This window comes from Lepidothrix coronata, unplaced genomic scaffold (assembly GCF_001604755.1).
Source record: "Lepidothrix coronata isolate B3197 unplaced genomic scaffold, Lepidothrix_coronata-1.0 Scaffold370, whole genome shotgun sequence".
Taxonomy (NCBI): domain Eukaryota; kingdom Metazoa; phylum Chordata; class Aves; order Passeriformes; family Pipridae; genus Lepidothrix; species Lepidothrix coronata.
The window spans coordinates 117,897-139,177 of record NW_016690550.1 but is presented as its reverse complement, the minus strand read 5'-3'; the positions used below and the strand labels follow the sequence as shown (position 1 = coordinate 139,177).

At 57.4% G+C, this 21,281-nt stretch overlaps 1 protein-coding gene across 7 annotated transcripts; it reads right to left on the bottom strand.

Moving 5' to 3' along the window:
* Window positions 1-2,521: 2,521 nt before the first annotated feature.
* Window positions 2,522-21,095, bottom strand: KCNN3 (potassium calcium-activated channel subfamily N member 3). Of its 7 annotated transcripts, none has more exons than XM_017838983.1 (9): window positions 20,285-21,095; window positions 19,541-19,669; window positions 17,238-17,333; window positions 13,718-14,136; window positions 9,944-10,085; window positions 8,272-8,382; window positions 7,002-7,129; window positions 6,761-6,830; window positions 2,522-6,372 (listed from the first exon to the last, which is right to left on the bottom strand). In XM_017838983.1, the coding sequence occupies exons 1-9, from the start codon at window positions 20,999-21,001 to the stop codon at window positions 6,076-6,078; spliced, it is 2,109 nt and encodes a 702-aa protein (XP_017694472.1). In that variant the 5' UTR covers window positions 21,002-21,095; the 3' UTR covers window positions 2,522-6,075. The 7 variants fall into 7 exon arrangements, with proteins under 7 accessions (XP_017694472.1, XP_017694474.1, XP_017694475.1 ...); XM_017838985.1 differs by lacking the exon at window positions 19,541-19,669 and adding an exon at window positions 17,968-18,117 and having other exon boundaries at window positions 20,285-20,390; XM_017838986.1 differs by lacking the exons at window positions 19,541-19,669; window positions 20,285-21,095 and adding exons at window positions 17,968-18,117; window positions 18,350-19,380.
* Window positions 21,096-21,281: the final 186 nt, after the last annotated feature.

Sequence of the window (21,281 nt, the reverse complement as noted above, 5' to 3'; positions counted from 1 at the left end):
ACTGAGCTGCACCCAGCACAACCCTTGCAGTGCAGAGTTTCCCTTCGGCAAGGGGTCCCTGTGGCAGGAGCGCCTCCGATATCACTGCACCTCCAGCCCCAGCAGCAGAAAGAAAAGAGCTCCCACGGCTGTTGGAACAGAGGGGCCAAGGCACAGGTACGTATAGATCATATATTTGTGTGTGTAACTCTGCACAGAGAACTGCATCCTTACACACCCGCACAGGTAAATACTTATAGTTACTGACCTCTTCAGATTAAAGTCCAAGGCACTTTTTACAGTGAACAGGTTAAAGCCATAGTTTAAAACATGCCTGTTTCTGGGTACAGCTCAGGTTTATGGCAATGCTATGGGGATAGGCTGTTGTCACATAGGCCAGTCCTCTCTCCTGACCCCTAGCCAAGAGACTGGCCCTGAAGGAGGGATGTGAGCCCAGGGCCAGATCCTGACCACAGAGACATGCAAGCAGCTCCTGCTGGCAGGAGTGTCGGCAGCGCCGAGACCCCAGCAGGGGGAAGAACACTTTGGGCAGAAGAAGGAGCAGAGCTGGGTGCACAGTTTGCAGCACCTGGAGCACCAGAGCCCCTGGCCAAGAGCACCCACCGGGCAGGTGGTTCTGGAGCCCTACCTAGTGCCCCACAGGGCTCTGAGGTGGCTCATCCCACAGAAAAATAAATAATGCCACGGAGAAACTTTTTCTCTCTCTTGCAAAAGCCCCTCTCTATAGCCTTCAGGCCTTTGGATACCTTTCAGGAGGGAGCTTGGAGTCAAGCGAGGAGAAGCTGGGACCAGTGTAGAGCCTGGCAGCAGCATCTTCCCCTTCTCAAGCTCCTGAGGAATCTCCTCCCCCCCAGCAAACATACTTGGTGGCCATGGCACAGGGCTCTGAGCTGGCAGGGAGATGCTGGGCCGGAGAAGCCCAAGGGAGAGCAGTGCAGAGGGCCAAGAACTCCAGAAATGCCCTGACACCCTTAGACTCAGCTGGCAGCGGTGGAGGCTTAGCCCTGGCCTCCTAGAGGAACCAGCCCCTCTCCTCCATCAGAGCTGGTTTCTGTGGGGAGATTTCAGTTCTGGGGTCCAGCAGGGAGCCTCCAGAACTCAAGGCAGCTCATTGCTGCTAGGGCCCTACTGGGTTTGACTGGCCTGGGAGGATCAGGCCAGCACAGCTGTGACAGTGATAACGGTGACAGCATGGTAGTGACTGCAGCTCTGATTGGAAAGGGCCAGTGAAGGGGCTTTTAGACTTTCTCTGGACAAAAGCAACAGGAATTGATCCTATAGGTGCTGCTCATTCCCGGGCATGTCATGTTCCATATGTGAAGACTGACTGGGAAGAAGTGTTGGGGCTGCCAAAGAACAGTTTAAGACTTACAATCCAATGGGGATCAGGTCCAGCAGCTCAGGGGCTGGAGGTAAGGAAGAGGTGCTCTCTGAGGCTCGAGCTGTCCATAGAATCACAGAATCACGGAATCACAGAACAGTTTGGGTTGGAAGAAAGTTAAAGCTCATCTCGTTCCACGCCCCCACCATGGGCAGGGACACCTTCCACTAGACCAGGTTGCTCCAAACCTTGTCCAACCTGGACTTGAATACTTCTATGGGATGGGACAGCCACAACTCAGGACAGCCTGTTCCCAGTTGGAAGGCTGAGATGGAGCAGTCCTTGCAACCTTGTTGCATTTCTCTTTTGTGCTCAGGGTTTCATCTTCCTACGCCATCACAACTTGAGACTGAGCAAAAGCTGCAGCTCTCCAGGGCAGGGAGTAAAGCCTGAACTGGACATGTCCACTTGTTATGTGGAAGAAGAGACTGGGACAAGAGGAATGGCACTAAGTTGTACCAGGTTTAGGTTGGATATTGGGAAAATTTCTTCCCCGTAAGAGAGGTCAGGCCCTGGCACAGGCTGCCCATGGCAGTGGTGGAGTCCCCATTCCTGGAGGGGTTTAGAAGCTGTGTAGATGTGGCACTTGGGGACATGTGTTAGTGGTGGCCCTGGCAGTACTGGGTTAACAATTGAATTCAACGATCTTAGGGGACTTTTCCAACCTTAACAATTTCATGATTCTATGGAAATGTGCCAAGAGCCTTACTAGAGGAGGGAAGCAGCACGCTTTGCACCACTGTTTCCTCAAGAGCCTCCATTCTGGAGGAAAGGGGGAGGTTTGACTTGCACAACTCCCCAGGGAGCCAAGTCACTCCTTCAGTTGGAGGAGACAGCCTGGTGGGGATGGTTTTCCAGGGAGAAAAGGGTGTCAGACCTTTTCCTAGGGAGAAGCAAAGCTCTGGTGCCAGTGGGCTACACGGATCCAGATCTGCTAGAGGTTAGCTTCCAGGTAATGGGAATGAACACCTGGGGGATGAAGGATAACGACTGGGGTTCCATGCCCCTCCCTGCCCCTTGTCCTCCATCCTCACCAGCAGCAGCAGCTGTACTCAGAAACAGACATTTTTGGCAGCAGCCTGGCATCGCTGCCTGCCGACAACTGTGTTGGGTACAAAAGCATAATTGAAAGTTACCATAACCATTATAATATAGCAATATATTTCATAGTTAAAATAAACTATTATGCTTTCCCCTATCATTAAAAAAGAAGCGAGCAGTACAGAGGCAAGTTGCAAACCCAGGTCAAAGCTCCTTAAGTCTGGACAGAACCGTCCATGAGTTTGCAGAGGGGACGTGGAATTTTTCTGGTATTTCTAGGATGTTTCCTTGCAGGCGGCGCAGGAAGGAGAGTCGTGGAGCTAAAAAAAACCCCAAGGCTGTGCCAAAAATGGGACTGGCTGGGTTAGGTGGGTCCTGGAGGGGCGTCAGGGACTGGCCCCTTTTGGAGCATGGGGTCGGATGCTTCCCATCTGCAGGAGGTCGGCATCTCTTTGTGATTAGAACTTGCAGCTTTGCTCTTGTGCTTTTCCTCCACCTTAGTCACTGATCCCAGCTCTTCTCTCTGTTTGTCCCGATGCCATTTGGGGCATCCAAAGGGATGATCTCAGGTGTGCAGACAGCACCAGCTGGGGAGCACTTACTGGAGCCAGGCACTGGAGCCCTGCCAGCTGAGGCTGCTGGTGACCGAGGGCTGCTGGCAGGGAGCAGGGTGGCTCTGGGTGGGCACCCTGGGCTGGATTGCACTGATGGCTTCCTCTGTGCCTGCCCTCCCCGTGGCCTGCAGTCCCGGCAGCAGGGCTGGATGGCGGTTAGTCTCAGTGTTGGCCTTGGTGGAATCCAGTGCCAACAGCAATGGGTCGGGGCTACTGGCACCAGTGTTGAGGCACTGGCATGGGTGTGGGTGAAATACAGGGGTGCAGGGTGGGGGCTGCAGAGTGCATGGGCTGCAAGGGGTGGGATGGGGTCTCTGGGGGTTGGGATGGGAGTTCAGGGGTGTGGGATGGGGAATGCAGGGGTTGGTGGGATGGGGATACAGGTGTGTGCAGGATGCAGGGGGGGGGTGGGGGTGTGTGAGTGTGGGATGGGGGTGCAGGGGTGGGTAGGATGCAAGATGCAGGGCATAGGGTGCAGACCCAGGGCTGCCAGGCCCCAGGCAGAAGGGTCACTGGGGTGCAGGTTGTGCTGACATGAGGCCAGGGGATGCAGGGTGTGGGGTGTGCAGGGATCCACCTCCCCAGCTCTGTCAAAATCCTGCGACAGCAGCAGCTCTGCTCCAGGACAAGGGTCTCTTGCTCCGGTTGTGATCCCAACCCTCTCGCCATGGTCCTTCCCCCCTCTAGCACCTCAAGGCCTGCGAGCTGACAGCAGGCCTCTTGTCTCACTTGGTTGGATTTCCCAGACTTGATCATGAGCCTGTAGGGAGGTTCCTGGATTCCTGCTGGCAACATCAATCTTTGAGTATCTATACTTCCTCTGGCTCTCTGACACTCCAGGACACGTTTCTGCACCTCACCCCATGCACAGCTACATTCCATGGGCAGTTTGCTTCTATCTGAGGCCCAGGAAGCATTTTTCTCCACTGGCTGCCTGCAGGCCAGGGAAAATGCTGCATTTCAGGCTCTTTCGCAGAATTTGTAACCTTTTCTCCATTGTTACTCTGGAAACCTCCCAACAGAGATGGGCAGGAGCTTCCGCTGGACAAGGTGGACTGGGGGGCACCCGTAGGCACACAGGGAGCAGCAGCTGGGCTAAAAATAGACGTTGGGGGGCTGCCAAGGCACTCCCAGCCATCCTAGGAGATCAATTACACTAATTACAAGAGCTTGAAAGAGCAACTAGTTCTCAGAAGCCGAGTATCTCCTGCTGGCCAAGGAGCAGGAGCAATGGCCACATGAAGGATGGGGATGACCATACTTGCTCCCCTGCTACCAACACCTCTGCAGCACTGGGAGCTAATGTCACAGAACTCCTGCTGTTGCCTTGGAGCCTTCCTCCTCCTCCTCGTCCTCCTCCTCCTGGGGCCAGTGGGCTGGCAGCCCTCCTCACTAACTACTGCTTGTTTTCTATGCAACTCTAATTGCAGGGCACAAGGAGTATAACCACCTCACACCACCGGCAGCAAAGAAATTCCTCGGCATTGGCTGTGCGGAGGTGGTGGTGTGAGAGGGTGGTGTGCCTCTGCCCCTGCATGTGCACAAAATCCAGCGTTATTTATGGAAGGGAAAAAGTTACAAAGAATAACATTACAGGCTGAGTATACCTGGAGTAACACAGTGACTTTGATTACAATTACTGACACTGCTGGGTGAGGTGTAATTAATAGCACAGAGTAATTACGCGGTTCCTTCATCTGTTTAAAAATATATAAATATTCTCTGCTGAGTTTTCATGGAAAGCAGCAAACACCAGCCCCAGAGTCAGAGCCCTGCACGGCTCCATGCATGGACTCAGGAAAGCAGAACTGAGGAGGAAAAAGGGAGAAAAGGTGAAAGAAGAACTGAAAGTAGCTGGTTCCAGAAGCAGCCAAATGATGCCCAGGGTACCTCAGGAAGCTGAACACCAGCAAAAAAGTAAAATGGAGCCTGAGGGGCTGCACTTTGTCAAGCATGGGTGGCAGTGCCATTGCCAAGATGGTTCCAGAGGGTGCTGCTGCTCCCCACCAAACCCAGCAGAAGTGGCATGAAGGCGATGGGCTTTGTTTTAAACAGATGAAGCACCCACCCTGGCTACCACATCACTTGCCAGTGAGGTCCCGCTTGACCCCAGTGGATTTGACACTGCCAGCTGGGCTCGAGTGTGGATGTTCCTGGTACAAGTGGAGATGGTTGGAGCTGATGGAGTGTTCCATCCAGTACTTCTGAGGCTGCCTCAAAGAACCCACTGCCTTCTCAAAGTGTTGGGGGACTCCCAGAAGGCGGTGATGTGAGCACCTGAAGACTCTCTGGCGCCAGGGCTGGCCCGCCAGCCCCATCACTGGCCACCGGTGCGTTGGCCAGGGGCAGCCCTGCGCGGCCCTGCACGCTGTAGGCACTGCTGTCCCGGCTCTGGCACGTCTCCAGACAGGATAAAACACTGAGGACCAGAAAGAATTCTCCCTTGTTCTTCCCCGGACAGAAAACACTCAGAGCTCCAGAGAACCCCCCAGGCAGGTTACAGCCAGGAACCGTCACCCAGCTGGCAATGTGACGGGGGGTTCTTGTGGGTCCTGGCAAGGATATGGGATGGAGCGTGGGCAGCATCGGCCAGAGCCTGTGTAAGGAATCCCTACGTTGGCATCCGCCTGGTGGGGCTTGGCGGTGGTGAGAGGGGAGTGCCCCACAGAGAAAAACTCTCCCTCTGGTGTCTCCGTTGCTTCAGTGCTTCTGACTTGATGTTTTGTTTTGTTTTCAAATGTGAAGACCTGAGATTGAGCGTGGGTTTTCTGTCTGCCACCAGACGCCACAGCATGGGCTGGCCCGAGGCGTCACCTCCTGTCCCCTTTCCTTCACCACGTGTAGAGGCACCTGAACAGGGATGCGATTCCCGATACCAAGGCGTTGGCAAAGCTCCAAGCATTGCTCGGCACTGCTGGTCCCACCGGCTCCGGCTGAAGGGTCCTGCAGCGGTTCAAGGACCAGAAGAAAGTTCACGGAGACCTCGTGACCTGTATGGAAATTGCTTCCCCTGTCCACAGGGGGCTGAGGGGCTGCATTTTAGCAGCTGCTTGAGCTTGTGTAAGGGGTGGGGAAGGAGGTGGAGCTAACCCCAATGGGGCTCTCAGAGAGAGGCGTTTGGGGGGTGCCCACTGGCACTCCAACCCCCCGCGCCTCCAGGACGGCAGTGAGCAGGCGCTGCTGCTGCTGCCGCAGCATGTCAGCCATCAGCAGTGGCAGGGAGTTGAAGCTGGCACTGAGCTGCTCCAGCTTGGATTCCAGGCCACTGATCTGCTTCTCCAGGTCCTCGCTGCGGTCGTTGAGCTCGGTGATGAGGTCATACATCACGTTCTGCATCTGGGGAGGGGACATAGGGGATAGCAGAGGGGTTAGTACCATGGCTGGAGGGGTTAGTGCTGCCGCTGCTGGCAGAGCTGACCCCTTTAGCCCCGAGAGTTCCCAGGCTTCTGTGACGATGATTTGGCTTATCCCTGGACATCACAGCAAGGAAACTCTGCCAGCCCTGTGTTGCTGAGCAGTGGTACCCCTTGCAAAAGCGAGTGCAGGGAGCCCCTGGCTTGTGTATGAGTATCTCCTCCTGCCTTCCAAGGGCAGCCATCCCACAGCAGCTATTCCTGGCTGACACCAACTAAGCTGGAGTATTTTGCGGTTAGCCAGGTCTGCTTTACTTTTTCTGAGTGAAGAGAAACACTCGGGTAGTCTGGCTGAGCCACAAGGGACTTGCCTTTGAGAGGTCGACAAGGGTGTTGGCTTGGTCACTCAGCTTCCTCTGCTCCATCTTCACACTCCGCAACCTGGGGAGAAGGAAAGAGCAACATGGTTGCATACCTACCCAGTTTCAAAGTGCAGCTGGAGAGCTGCCTGCATCCCAGGCAATGGAAAACTGCCCCCACACCCCTGCCAGGGACTAGGCCTCAGTTCATCTAGGGCTCAGCATGCCCCCAGCCCAGTGTGTGGTCCCTTACTGGTGAATGGCTTGTAGGAACTTCCTCTGGTGCTTCCTGACTTTGGCATGGTCGATCTTCTTCAGCAGCTTGGTATGCTTGTAGATAAGCCACGTTTCCCGCAGGACGTTGGCTGCCGCGTTCTTGATCTGCAAAACAAAAGCTGGCTGCAGGTCACCAGGCCCCAGCATGTGGGATTTCACAGAGACATTTGTCTGGCTCTGCCATGAACTGGTGTCGCAAGAGCACTTGACTGGCCCCAGCTGGAGCGAGGCGCTCGGCCTCTCAAGGAATGATGGGCAGCTCAAGCAAGAGCGAGGGCAGGCAGAGCTCTTGGCACCCACACTACCGCCCTGCTCTGCACTGATGCTTCAGTACTGGGCTCCTCGCCTGCATGTGAAATTGTACCCTAAGGTTCAAGAAAAATAAAAAATCCCAAAGTTTTTCTCGATTCCTGCATCCATCTGCCACTCTTGGCAGGTCCCGGTTGGTCCGCAACTTCCGCAGGCTCCCCGGCTAAACCGCATCTCTGCTGCTCTCACTCCAGGAGGAATTGGCTGCCGTCTGCCTGGCATAGGGCCGAGAGATCCATATCCATGGCCAGAGGAGAGGGCTGACCAGCTGTTTGCTTTTCCGGCTCAGTCACACTGAGGTCCTGACTGTCCCTGCGGTGTCAGGGCTCTGGCTGGGATGTGGCTCTGCTGGGGGCTCCATTCTCATTACATCATATGCCATTGTTGGTTTGCCAATGTTTTGCCATGATGAGGCTACTGAGACCAGAGACCTCCTGCAGCCCCCACATGTTACCAGGGATGTGACACCAGACCCTGGCATGACAGTGACCCCATAGATCCCCCATTGCAGGCTCTATGTCCCTCCTTGGGAATGGAAATGGCAGGAGCCTCACAGTGTGGCTCTTGTCTGCAGTAAGCACTGAATTACCAAAATCCGGTTGTCCTCCTGACACCAACAGAAGTGAGATCATGCTCTGCAAAAGGAGGGAGTCTGTATCCTCCAAGAGGGAAAAAAAATAGGCTTTTCCTTTCTGGGGTGTAACTGAGCATCCTGCATTGCCTAAATTCCCAGAACAGAGCTTGATGGTGTTTGCTTTCAGCATAACTCTTGCACCTGAGCTGCGCCCATTGCACTTGGACAACTTCTTCCACCATGGTACCCACAGGACCCACACCCAGAGGTGCTGAAACCTTTCTCCTGCCATGGTATCCCAAATCCCCAGCTCCTGGCAGATGACATGGCCCCCTGCTCCTGCTGCCCCCCCATGGCACCTTACCCGCTTCGTCAGCTGTGTGTCCATCATGAAGTTGTGGACGTGTTTCTCCGCTTTGGTGAGCTCCAGCTTCCTGGCCACCACAGCCACCACCAGTGCCGTGCAGCCAGCACCCTGTTCAGGGATATCAGTTGGGGAAATAGTTTGTCACCCTCTTGTAACAGCAGCACTTACACCCTCACCCTTGCAATCCCCTAATTAACTAAAGCTACACACCCTCCCCATTACCCTAACAAGGAGATATCACAGAGCTTGGGTGTCCTTGATCGGCTGATGGGGGACTGGGTAATTAACGGGAGAGACCAAGGCTATTGACAAGGTCAGTGGTGAGCCTGTGCCACCACAGGCCAGGGATCTGCCCCATGCTGGTGCCCTGTAGGATGGGGAGCCCCCCACTCCAAAGAGGGGGGAGTGGGAGAGCGGTGGGGAAGCACCAGGCAACCTCGGTGAGAACAGGGAAGGGGCCCCAAATCAGGACCCTGCAAATCACCACAGCCAGCGCTCTGGCAGAGCCATGCCAGCCTGGCAAGCGCTCTTTAATTTAATAGAGTCATTAATTAACATGAGGCCCTGAGCTGAATCCTTCCGTATCCTCGGAAGTGGGACCACTGCACTCTCTCAGCTCCTGCCATTTCTCTCTTCCTGGTGGGGCGACCACCCCTGGTGCCGTGGCTTGGGAAGCCCAGTAGAGCCCCTAGCCTCAATGGGTACAGGATCTGCATTCCTGGGGGGGGGGAGGTGTTGCTGTGCTGGGGGTGGGGGACACTTTGAAGGATGGTGTCTCACTGCAAAGTAACCACGGGCTGGGGGACAGCTTTGGGAGCCTGTGGCACTGGGACCCCCTTGGCCAAGCCAGTGGCTGCTCCCCTACTGGGATTCGCTGCATGGCCCCCACCCATAGGAAGTTGTTCTCCCTTGCTTGGCTCCCACCAATAGAACTGGCTTCATCTGAGATGGATCAAAGGTTTGCAGATAATATAAAATTAATCCGCGATGGTGGAGCCGCCATGGCTGAAGGCTCTCATGGGGCTGCCCTTAGCTGGGAACAGGGATGGCTCCATCTCCAGGGCCTGGAGCTAAGGTGGGCAGAGCCGGAGTCCTGGATGTTGGGATAAATCTCTGGAGGAGCCATGGCCACTGGGCCCCTGGCCACTCCTTCAGCAGCCCTGGCTGGCAAGTCCCACGAGCTGGGAGATCTCATGGGCACCTTGGAGCAGGTATGCCTGAGGCCCTGGCAGATGGTGACGTTTTGGCCAGAAGGAAGGGAAGCCATGGCAAAGAAGTGATGCTGGCAGGGGGTGAAGGGCTTCCAGCTGGTTCCAGCTCTTAGCAGGAGTCAGCAGCATTTGGAATCACTCTGAGTGGCAGAAGACGGTGTGCACCAGGATGGCCAAGAGATGCTCAGGGGCTCTTCTTCTCCCTGGGCACATCACTGGCCCTACTGTGGGTGGCTCCCTCCACGCTTACTGAATACAGGTCCAAATCCACCCCAAATTCACCAGCTAGGACTGCTCCATCAGCTTCCAGGCTGTGAGACCTCAGACCTGAAGCCTCACACATTGTACGTGGACAAAACAGCTGGGAAATAGGTCCCCTTAAAATCCAGTGGCCCCACTGCTGCGATGGGGACAGGCAGAACCCATGTGATGGGCAGCTGGCTTGGCACAGCCCTTACCATGATGCCAGTGAGGAGGCAGACTCCCTTCCCACAGTAGGTGTGCGGGACCATGTCACCATAGCCGATGGAGAGGAAAGTGATGGAGATGAGCCACATGGCACCCAGGAAGTTGCTGGTTACATCCTGCTGGTCATGGTACCTGCCAAGGAGACGCAGACATCAGTGTCACAGCAGGGGACAGGGATGGGTGTGGGAGAAACAGGGGTGCCTGGGCACAGTGGTTCCCCTGGCACAGGTTGTGCTGGGGTTTAGGATTAACAACACAGCAGGACGTCCCATAGCAGCAGTGGTTGCACAATTTCTGATGCAGAAAAACCCGGATGGACAAAATCAGAGCAAAAACTCAATGGAAAGGGCTTCTGCTTTCAGTCAGACCTGTCACCAAATCCTCGTCCCGCTCCCTGTGTCCCCAGTGTCATGTGATGCTGTGGCGAGAACCGGCTGATGGGAGAAACAGCTGTGGCTCTGCAAAGCCCTCGACTGCAGCAGCCCCACTGCTGGCGTCCTCCCCTGTTCCTCGCGCTGCTGCAGCCTGGGCTGTGCTGCCCCAGGGGACTCCGTCAGCAGCCCCAGAAGAACCGCCAGGGATGGATTCTACCCAGCCTCCAGCATCCACTTGGCTCTCAGATGGTGCAGGGGAATGGCTCACACACTCAAGACACAGCACATGCGGAGTGGCTGCAGCTTCAGGGATGTGCTGCAAACTTTCCAGGTCATGTCCCTGCTGAGCTATGAGCTCAGCAACTGCTCTGGCCGTCCTGGACATCGGCTGCAGCTCCTCCAGCAAACATGGGGGCCCCAGACATCTCCTGCTCCCCAGGGCTGGTGCAAACCTGGCCAAGCTGTGCAAGTAATGCTTCCCGGGGGATGCAGCGTTGACTCCTGGCAGCAGAGCGGGGCCTGGCCCAGTCTGCAGCAGGACTTGGCCTTGAGCCCCGGGCAGGGGCAGGCAGCACCTTTGTCCCCCCATGGATAGGATAGTTGCCCTTCAGCCTCCCCAGCAAGTCTTCTCCCAGCCTTTTCATGGAATCATGAGAGAGAAAACAGATGGAGCTTTTGGCAGTCCTGGCTCCCAGCTCATTGCTCCCAGAGCAGTTGGGTTTTCTCCTGTTCCGAAATGTTTTTCCCTCAAGTAACTGGATACTCAAATGAGGTCCTGGTGCAGGAAAAAGCACCCTCAGCCACGGTGAGAGTTGCTCTGGGCAGCTGGCCAGGGGAGCTATAGCCCATAACCACAGTGGGGCTCCCCAAAATCCCAGTGCCAGCAGTGGCATGCACCCCCTATCCCGGTCAGTGTATTCCCCTGTGAAGGGCTGAGCCCAGCTCATCACATTGGATGGAATGTCTTGGGGGATGACCCCGAAAGCATCAGGCTGGACAAGGGGGTTACAGCCCAGCCGGACAGATGGACGTTTTCTCTTCTGACCAGCACTTGGGGCAGAAGGAGCTGATAAACCAGAGGCTGGCACTCACCACGGCTGGTGTGGGCAGGAAGAGGGGCCACCTGCTCATGCCAAAGGACTGCTGCAATCAGCCAGACTTGAGTACTGCTTCCCACTGTCCCCTCGCCTGCCTGCCCCCCCCCTCGAGGCCACAGCCACCCCGTCGCTGTGGCTGACACAAGCATCACCCCCCGCCTGCACCGCGCCGCCAGACGCCGCAGCAGCACCACCTCGGCTGAACTAACCCCACGGCTTTGGGCAGCCCCAGCCCCGGTGGGTGCCCCGGGGGTGCCCTGGGGGTGGGCTGGCTGCACGAACGAGCACACATGCGGGCGCACGTGCGCGCCGTCGGCGGGCAGGCCCGGCAGCGCTGGCGGCAGCGCAGGCACCGCAGGCGGCTGTGCTCGGTGGCCAGGCGAGCGGGCGAGGTTGCTAAGCGACTCGCTGCCTTCGGAGAGCTGCGGCCCCCCGGCGCGCACGGGAGGATGCTGCACCCACAGGCTCTGGAGCAGCCCACGGTGCCGAGGGGATGTGCCATGGCCGTGCCACCCCCAGCCCCGGGGACGATGTCTTGGAGCGACACAACCACCTCTGAGCTGCCTGGCCCCCGGCAGGTGCTGGTTGAGAATGGTCCTGCAAGGAAGAGAAAACTGGTTTCCAGTGCCGGTGCAGCAACCTGCCATCAGTGGGGACAGGGGGACACATTCTGGGTGGCCCTTGTGGGAGCTGTGTGACACCCAGGGCTTGTGCATGCCCCAGGGACAGCGTGTCCCTCTCACGTGGAGCATGTCCCAGAGGTTCTGCATCCCCTCAGTCCTGCCTCCCCCAGGGCTGATGCATCTCCAGACCACCTGGGTTCGCTTCTGCCACTCTATTGACAGAGGGAGGTGATGCCAACTGTGGTGCTGGTGATCTGCAGCACCTTGTCTGTGTCATTTCTGGGATTTTTTTTTTTTGGTCTCTAATGGTTCTTTATTTATATTGTGTTTTCCTGCCTAAGCCTCGCAAGATGTGAGATCGCCCCTCTTGTGTGTGTCCCAGGTGCCTGTCTGCCTGTGCCCTATTTAGGATTCACTAACAACAATCTCCAAACACAGTTAAGCAGCACCCAAGGATCCAGCTCAAAAGGAGAGCATCATTAAGGGAGGCAGGAAGGCAAACACAGCCTGTAAAAGCTTGAAAATCTCAGGCTACCATCCTATACCTCTACCACAGCACTTACATCTGCCCTAGTGCCTCTTTGTGGGTGACCAGAGCAACAGGTCTCACCCTGGGGAAGAGGAGGGGTGGCCTTCCTCTTGTCTTGCAAGCACCTGGAAGCAATTTGGGTGTCCCTGGTGACCCTGGTTGGGTAATGCCAGTTGGGGTGTAATCCCTTGCATGTCAGTTCCAAGGATGACACAAAGTTGCCACAACAGGACACAGGACACCCTGCCGGAGACCTGCCTTCCCTGCCCTGGGACGAACATCTGCTGCCGGCACCTTGCACCATGGCCATGGAGAAAACCCGCTGGCACAGCACTGGGGATGCCACCACCACAGCCCCCTGGCTCCCTTGGTGGACAAAGAGTGGTGGCAGGCCCTCGGGAGATGGAGATGCACTGGTACCCACCAGGTATGCCAGTGCTGGCACGATGCCATCTGGCTGTGGGTTTTTCACCGCAGTTTTGTCATGGCAGTCAGTCACAGTGATGCCAGAGCCTGAGCCAGGCCCCGCCTCTTACCAGCGGCACCTCTGGCCTCTCCCCATACACAGTCCCCCAGCTCCTGCTGTTCGCCATGTCCCCCACCCACAGTCTTGGGGCTCTTGGCACCTCACACTGTCCCCTGGCCCAGGCACTGTGCTGCGAGAAGAGGGCTGACCCTGCTCTGCCTCCTGCTCTGGGGACAGGGCTTGGTGGGGGGAACCCGTGGCTGCCGAGGCCCCAGAGCCTTGCATCCCTCCCACAGGATGCTGGGACATCGCAGCTTCACTGAGCATCCCAAATCGCCACGCATCCCAAACCGTGAACTGCTGACCGTCCAGAGCTGCTGCACATCACCCTGAACTGCTGCACATCCTGAACCACTGATCATCCCAAACTTCTGCACATCCCAAACTGCTGCTCATTGTGAACTACCGTGCATCCCAAACTGCCAAGCGTTCCAAACCGCCACGCATCCCAAACCTCCATGCATCCTGAACTGACGTGCCTCCTGAACACTGAGCATCCCAAACTACCAAGCGTTTTGAACTCTTGAGCATCCTGAACGACCAAGCATCCAGAAATGCCCCATCTCCAAAACCACTGCCCATCCTGAACCACCACGCACTCCAAACCTCTCTCACCTCTCGCACACACGGACTGTCCATGCAGCGATGATCCAAAGGGAAATGCTGAAGACCAGCAGCACCGTCCCGGGGCATATGGTCATGAGTGTCTTCATGACGAAGCGGGTATTGAAGTTGATCTTGTTGAGGGCCCCGATGCTGCGTGAGGATGCGTCGGTGAAGAGCTTGCTGTGCAGCAGCATCACTCGAGCGATCAGGTAGAGGCGCAGGAACATGGGGATGGACAGGATGATGTCCACATCCGCCTCTGCCCGAGAAGGTGTGTAGGAGAAAGCCAGGCGGGCTGTCCAGAAAAATTTGTACTCCCCAGGGATGGGGTGTATGGCACAAACCAGCATCTCAAGGCTGATGTAGAGGATGCGCTCATAGGTCATCGCTATTCGCCAGTCGTCAGCTCCATTGTCGATCACAAAGAGCTACCGAGACGCAAAACCACATGGTTACTGGTGGCCCCAGCCAACCTGCCCCACTGGCCTCTCACTATAGGCAGCAGGGGTCTGACACTAGAGCCAAAAGGAGCTGGGTGTGGCATGGCCAGGAGCACTGAGGATGGACAGGGTAGGAAAGGGTGGGAATGAGCCATCACCAGCCCCTCTGCTGATCTGCCAGTGTGTTTCAGGGATAGTTGCAGTGCTGGGGACACTCCAGAAGGCTTTAAGGTGCCTGGCCTTGAGCATGTGCCCAGGCATGACATGGGGACAGCTCACTGAAACAGCAGCTGGCAGGAGCCCACCTCCCAGAATGGCCCCCTCACCCAGGCCACAGAGACGGGTGAGCTGTGGGGCCACAGAGCACCAGCATGAGCCACCCCAGCCCCTCTGCTCCCACTGGTGCTGCACTGGTGTCACTGACAGCCACCACACCCTGAATTCCAGGGCAGTTTTTGGGGAGGGAACACCACAGTCACAGCATCCAGCTGCTGGCAGAGATGGGATCCAGTTGTCATGGCAACAGACGGTTCATCCTGGGTACACCAACTCCTCTTCCACCATCAGTGATGGAGTTAGGGTCTCTGCAGGAACTGGGGGGGATGGCAGCTTGGGCTGGCCTTTCTGGAGTGCCACCAGAGCTCTGGAAGTCATCCACCCTGTCCTGCCTTGGCAGGTCTGTTCTGAGGCTGCCATCGGCTTCTCCCTGGTGCAATGGGGACACTGGTGTCACCCACAGCAGCAGGAACGTTCTCAGGGCCCCTCTGCAAGCAGCACTTGGCAAAGATGCCACCAGGAAGGGATCAAAGGGGATGTGGCAGCTGGTGCTACAGTCCATGTCCTTGACCCTGCAAGCACAAAGCGTGCCCAGGGGTCCAGGACCTATTGCAGTCACTCCAGCCAGGGCAGTGGGTGGGGAGCATGGCTCCGGCTGGCACTGAGCCCAGGAACAATCCTCCTGCCCTCCCAGAGGCCCCAGTGCACCTGTGCCAGCCACCCTGCTGGCAGGGCACAGCCCTTGGGGCTCTCCCTGGGGATAGCAGGAGCCACTGGGACTGACTCATGGAATGGCCATCCCGGCCACCTCCCTTTCTGTAGGGAAAGCTCTGCTCTTTTTAGCTGCTTTGTTTGAGAAAATGTTTATAAAAATGCTCCAAGCTGTCAAGGGAGATCCTCAGGCATTTAGCAAGCTGACAGCCCATTCCTTCCTGGAAAAGGGTGTTAAAATAAACAAATTAGCAAGAGGAAAAAGGCCTTTTGACTGCATAGTGGGGGGTTGCCATAGTCCAACTCAGGTAAGGGAAGGAGCAAGGGGGGATCCAGGCAGGTGTCCCCTGAGCCAGCCCCTCTCAGCTCTGCACCTTTGAAGCATCGTTGTGGGTTTCCATGGAAACCTGGTGTGGTCCAGTGGTACTCAAAGGGGCATCCCCAGCATCACTGGCTCCAGCAGGGGAAGGAACAAGTGTGTCAGCCACCACATCTCCAGACAAGTGAAGCCCAAGAAACCACTAAGTTGCAGCATGGGGACAAAAGCTTCACCAAAATGCGCAAACAGCCCTGGGCACTCCAAGCATGGGGACAAGGGGGGCTCTGCCTCCCCAAACACCTTGGTTGGCACTGGCAAACTTGCCAGCACTGCATTCCTTCATGTGTTGTAGTGATAATAGCATGCTGGCAAGGGATGGCACATTCCACGCCTCCACCCAGCACCAGAGACATTGCTGGGGTGCCCCAGCCCCAGAGAAACTGAGGCACAGAAAGATCTTCAAGTATCCCAAAGGACTAATTAACACAATTAGTAGGGTCATACAATCACAGACTGGCTTTGGCTGGAAGAGACCTTAGAGCTCATCTCATTCCAAGCCCCTGCCATGGGCAGGGACACCTTCCACTAGACCAGGTTGCTCCAACCTGGCCTCGGACACTTCCAGGGATGGGGCAGCCACAGCTTCTCTGGGCAAGAGAGGAAGAGGGAATACTGAGGGAAGAGACTGAAGTCATTGTTTCCCAGAGGCTGGGAGGTCTGACAGTGCCATGGCCGTGTGAGAACAGCCCCCTCCTTGGGTGAGAGGGACAAGAAGCTGAGGATTTACAGCTCTGGCAGCTCCACTCCACCCCAGTTGGATTATCAGCAATGCTTTTACAACACTTAAGAGATAATAGGGTGATCAGCAGCCAGCATATCTCTGTCTGGAGCAGCTCCAGTCAAACCAATCTCATTCCCCTCCTTGCCAGTCTAAATGCCCTGCCAGAGCAGCCAGGACTTTGGTGAGGTTCAGTCTCTGCGTGGAGAAGGACAGCAGTGGAATTTTGGCTCTGGTCAAGGCGGGAGAGGGGGGATGACCTGACGGCTGTGAGGGTGGACGCTGTATTTGCACAACATGCTGCCAGGAACAACAAGCAAAGGAAGCCACGAGCACCAGGGCATGGCTCGCCCAGTTGACCCTGACCGCTGCCACCCCAGGGTAAATATTATTCCAGCAAAAACCACAGCTCCCAAGTACTTGTTTTGAGCAACCCACCCCCAGGCTTGGTCCCCATGCAGGCAGGCTGAGCTGGAGTGGGGGCTGCAGGGACAGAGGCGGGAAGGGACCAGGATGCTGGCAAAGCCACACTGGCACCCAGCCCCGAGAGGGACAAGTTGGGATTATGGTACACTCAGGACTGGGAGCTTCGACGTCCCTTCCCGGGATGCTCCTTCTCCTGACTGGTGATTCATTCCTCCCATGCCCAAAACAGGCCGGCATTGTGCCGAAGCTAGTTACGGTGGGGAAGTGCAGCCTTCCTGTCACAAACTGGGAGCCCTTTAACTTCCCAAGGAGGAAGAGAATGTGCAGCCCTGATTAGGTAAGGATTTCACAGCTTTCCTTGGCACCTCGGCTGGTCCAAGCCCTTCCTGGCCACAGCTTCCCCCAGCCACCAGCAGATCCACCGGGCACCCGGCTCACCGCGCCCCAAGGCCCTGGCAAGGAGGGAGGAGGCTCCATGCAGGTAGTGAGCTCAGATACTATGTCCCACCCAGGTGGCTGGAAAATCCCTCAGCCCACCCCAGCAGCCCCTCATTTGGCACTGATGATGCCAGCACCTACCTGCACCTCCCGTGTGTGGTAGGCAATGATGAGGCCCAGCAGGATCACGGTGGAGAGGCTAATAAGGCATTTCAGGGCCAGGGAGAACATGGAGTCCTGCAGGGCAAGAGTGGGGAAGGCATTAGGGGGTGTGCAGCTGTGGGACACTTGGCCCTGGGCTCCACACCCCAAAGAAGGTGCTGACCCCCAACAGCTACTGTCTCCCCCTCAATAGCACTTTGGCTGCCTCAGCCCCCACCCTAAGCAGCTTGGCATGGTAGCGAGGGCACCATCAGCACCATCAACATCACTGGCACCTCTGGCATCCAGCACCACTGGTACCACCAGCACCGTGGGCCCTTCCTCCAAAACTCTTTTTTAAATTTAATTCTGCTGAGTGCAGTTCCCAGCCTCCCCTCACTGAGATGTGTGACGCCAGTACCCTGGCCCCATCCAGCCTGAGCCCAATATTATGGCACCCAAATGGGTGGCCTAGATCCTCCTGCTAATTAGTCCTATGTAAATTAAACCAGCTCCTGATTCACTAGTGGCCGAAGTGGCTGATCCCCAGGACCCCACTGGGAAAAACAGGATTCACTGTCTCCTCTGGACACCGGTAAGCTCATGTGGGTGCAGCCACAGACTGACCCCACCAGTGCAAGGGCTTTGGCAGCACCTCACCAAGTTGTTATCCCTAAACCAACCTGCCTTGCTGCTGCACCCGTCCCACACCCCCTTCCCCCATCCCTACCATGGTGAGACCTGGCACACTCATGACATGCTCATGGCAGGCCCTCCTTGGCTCGCCAATGTGCTGGGCTGCCTTCAGGTTCCCTTGGCTCCTTCTCACCGGTGTTCCTCATCCCTGAGGGGTGTTTGCACGCGGAGAAGGGACTATTTGCTGCGGAGGCGGTGATGCATTGTTAACAACTTGGCTCCAGCCGCACAATTGTGTGGATATAATGGCTGGTGTTGAGAGAAGTGCTGGGACCAAATACTAGCTATTAATAGGAAAACTCCAGGGCAGAAATGTGGCAAGGCAGCTCTGGCCAGAGCCTTCCCAGTGGCACCAACCCTGCCTGATGCACGAGCATCCACTGGCTCACCTGGCATATGTTACCCACTACATTTACCAATGCCTCCTGCCAGTGTCAGGTCCAAAGAGCTGTTCCAGGATCCCGTGCTCGCAGCAAGCAATATGGGATCTTGGCTGAAATGGGGCAAGACCTTGGCACCCGCAGCACATGTCCCACTGCACCACGTGGGTGGCAAGGTGCTTCACCCCAGCAGTGCCGTTCAGGTGGTTGGAAGCAGCAGTGCCGTCCCACAGGCAGGAGAGGCCCTGTCCTGCCCACACTGGAGTGACAGACAGGGAACAGGCAAACCTTGGCCACTGTGTCCTCCCTTCCCAAATCAGCCCTGGCACCCTCTGGCTGGGAGCATGTGGTAGCATGGCTGGGGCTATGGGGCAGAGCTGGAGCTGGGCCAGTGCCAGCAGCACTGACATCCCAGTTTGCACAATAGCAGCTGGTCCTGACCCTATATAGGTGCTCCCATGCTCATGGTTGTGTCCCTGCCGGCAAGCTCTGGTTTTCCAGCAGGGGGTGATAGGGGTGAATTTACACCCAGTAGCCCCACTGCTGTAGATCTGGCCAAAGGCCTGGGGAGAAAAGGGCCCAGGGACTCCCCTGCACCCTGCGCTTGTGAGCACAAGCGTTCACACCACAGTGGGGCAGGGGTGCAGCAGCAGGTCACAGCTGCTGCATGGTGGCAGCGCTGACTCACAGGGTCTTCCCCAGCTGACAAAGCAGCCCAGTGTGCCAGGGCCAGTGAGCGTGGCAGCGGTGCTGCTGGCAGCTTGGTGAGGGTGGACAGTCCCCCCGGTGCCAGGCAAGCAGGCACATGGAGCCTGCAAGGGCGGCCGCGGCTCAACAGGTACAGGTGCAGGTGGGGGAGAGTGGTTTGGCCTTGCTCCTGCCAAAGGAGAGTGGGAATCACTGGGAAAAGGCTCTGGCAGTGAAGCATCCTTCTGCCTTAGCAGGGGAACTGGGGATGCCAGTTTGGCACCAAGGCCTCCCACTGCCTCGGACAGAGCAGTGGAACTGCTGCCTGCAGCCCCCACACACCCACTGTCGCTGTCAGCCATGGACAGACGGCACTCAGGAACCCCCCCACCAGGCAGCTCTGTGGGGAGGCAGCAGGGTCCCCTACACCAACGAGACCCCCAGCCACATCCCTCCCTTCCTCCACCTCCTCCACCCACACTGCCCTCCCTGCTGCCCAGGCTGGATAATGGCAGGAAGTGGTGAGCACCCCCTTCCAACCTTGCTCCTTCCCCTCCACCGGTGGCACTGTGGCGAACGGACCCCCGCTGGCTGCCCCCCAGCCCCCTTGGCAGCGCCATCCCTCTGACGCCCATGGGTGCTGCTGCGGGTGCCGATGCCTTCCCCTCTCTGGATAGGTATAAATAACATGACAGATGTCTATACAAAGAGTTATTCATATCACTGCCAACCAGCGCAGCCCGGGAAAAGGAGCTGGAAGGGATGTGGGGGGGAGAATTATAAATAAAAGACACTGTCCTGCAAAAACAGAAGGAAAAAAAAATGGAAGGAAGGGGTGTGGAGGAGGAAGAGGAGGGAGGGGGTGCTTTGCTGCACCACCAAGGGCGCTTTGAGGAGCACCTGACCATGGCAGCAACAGGCACCACAGACTTCAGTGGGTCGATGCCCGTCGCTGCGGGTGTGTGGGGCAGGACTCGGCACAGCACTCACTGGCACACAGCCCTGGCAGCCCCCGGTCCTGTGGTTGCCTGTCCAACACCTGTGGCTGCGGCATCCACTAAGGCCCTGGGGACACTCCATCAGTCCCCTGCCAGCCTGTCCAACCCTGTTGCGCTCTGGATGGGCCAAACAGCTCCAGGTCTATCCTATGGGACACCAGCTGGGCCAAATGGCTCTGTGTTTATCCCGTGGGACACTAGATGGGGCAAACAGCTCCATGCTCACCCCACCAGCCACTGTCTGGTACCACCAGCTCCACACACACCCCCCTGGCCCCATCAGTACCTTGGAGTAGAGCCCCCAGGAGAGCTCAGTCTCGATGACCATGACAACAATGCCGAACATGCCGAAAATGAGCGCGTAGTCACTGAGGCGCTTCCTCTTCTCGAAGAGTGCTCGGCGGTGCCCAAGTCGGTAGCCAATGTTTTGTGCCTTGCGCTTGGGCCCCTTGGCAAAGGTGGTGGGGGCCGGGCGGGCGGGCGGGCGGGTGGGACGGTGGGTGGCGGGTGCATGGTTGTCCTCACGAGAGACAACGATCTCAGGAGGTCCACCAGCACCGAAGAGCTGCAAGGGCTGTGCCTCTGGCTCAGCCTCGATAAGGTTCCGTCGGGATGCGCTGAGTCGGCTGAGGGGCTTCATCACTCCTCCACTGTACTTGCAGGAGCTCATGGCAATCTCGGTGAAGGGGTTGCTGTCCCGCCGATGGACCAAGGGGCTGGGCTGCCGGTGTTTGCCACTCGTCACCCCAGAGCCCGCTGGGTGGTCGCCGAGGTTGAGCTGGCTGCCGTGGCGGGAGGAAGGGTGGAGGGCGGCGGGGGCGGCGGGAGGAGGAGGAGGGGCCCGTAACGACCCAGGCGAGGAGTGCAACAGGCTGTGTTGAAGCGGCGGCAGCGCGGAGGGCGGCGGCGGTGACCGTTCATCCCCCGGTAGCGGGCAGGGACACCGACCATCCTCCTCCAAGTCCCCCACGCCCGAATCGTGGAGATGCCCCGATGTCTCCATAACGGCGGTACCGGCGCCGCCTTACAGGCCACCGGTCCCGCTTTACTGGCCACCGGCCCCGTTCGCTGGATCATGAATGGGCGCCGTGCGCTCTCCGCTATCGCCGCCGCCACCGCCACCGCCCCCGCCGCTGCCGCTGGCCCGGCCCCGCAGCGCCATTGGCCACGCTGGGGCTCCCCGCAGGCTGACATCATCCCCGCCCGCTCCCCGCTTTGTATCTCCCCCCCTCATCACACCCCCGGTTCCTGCATCTCTGCGGGGTCGTTCGGGACTTGTAGTG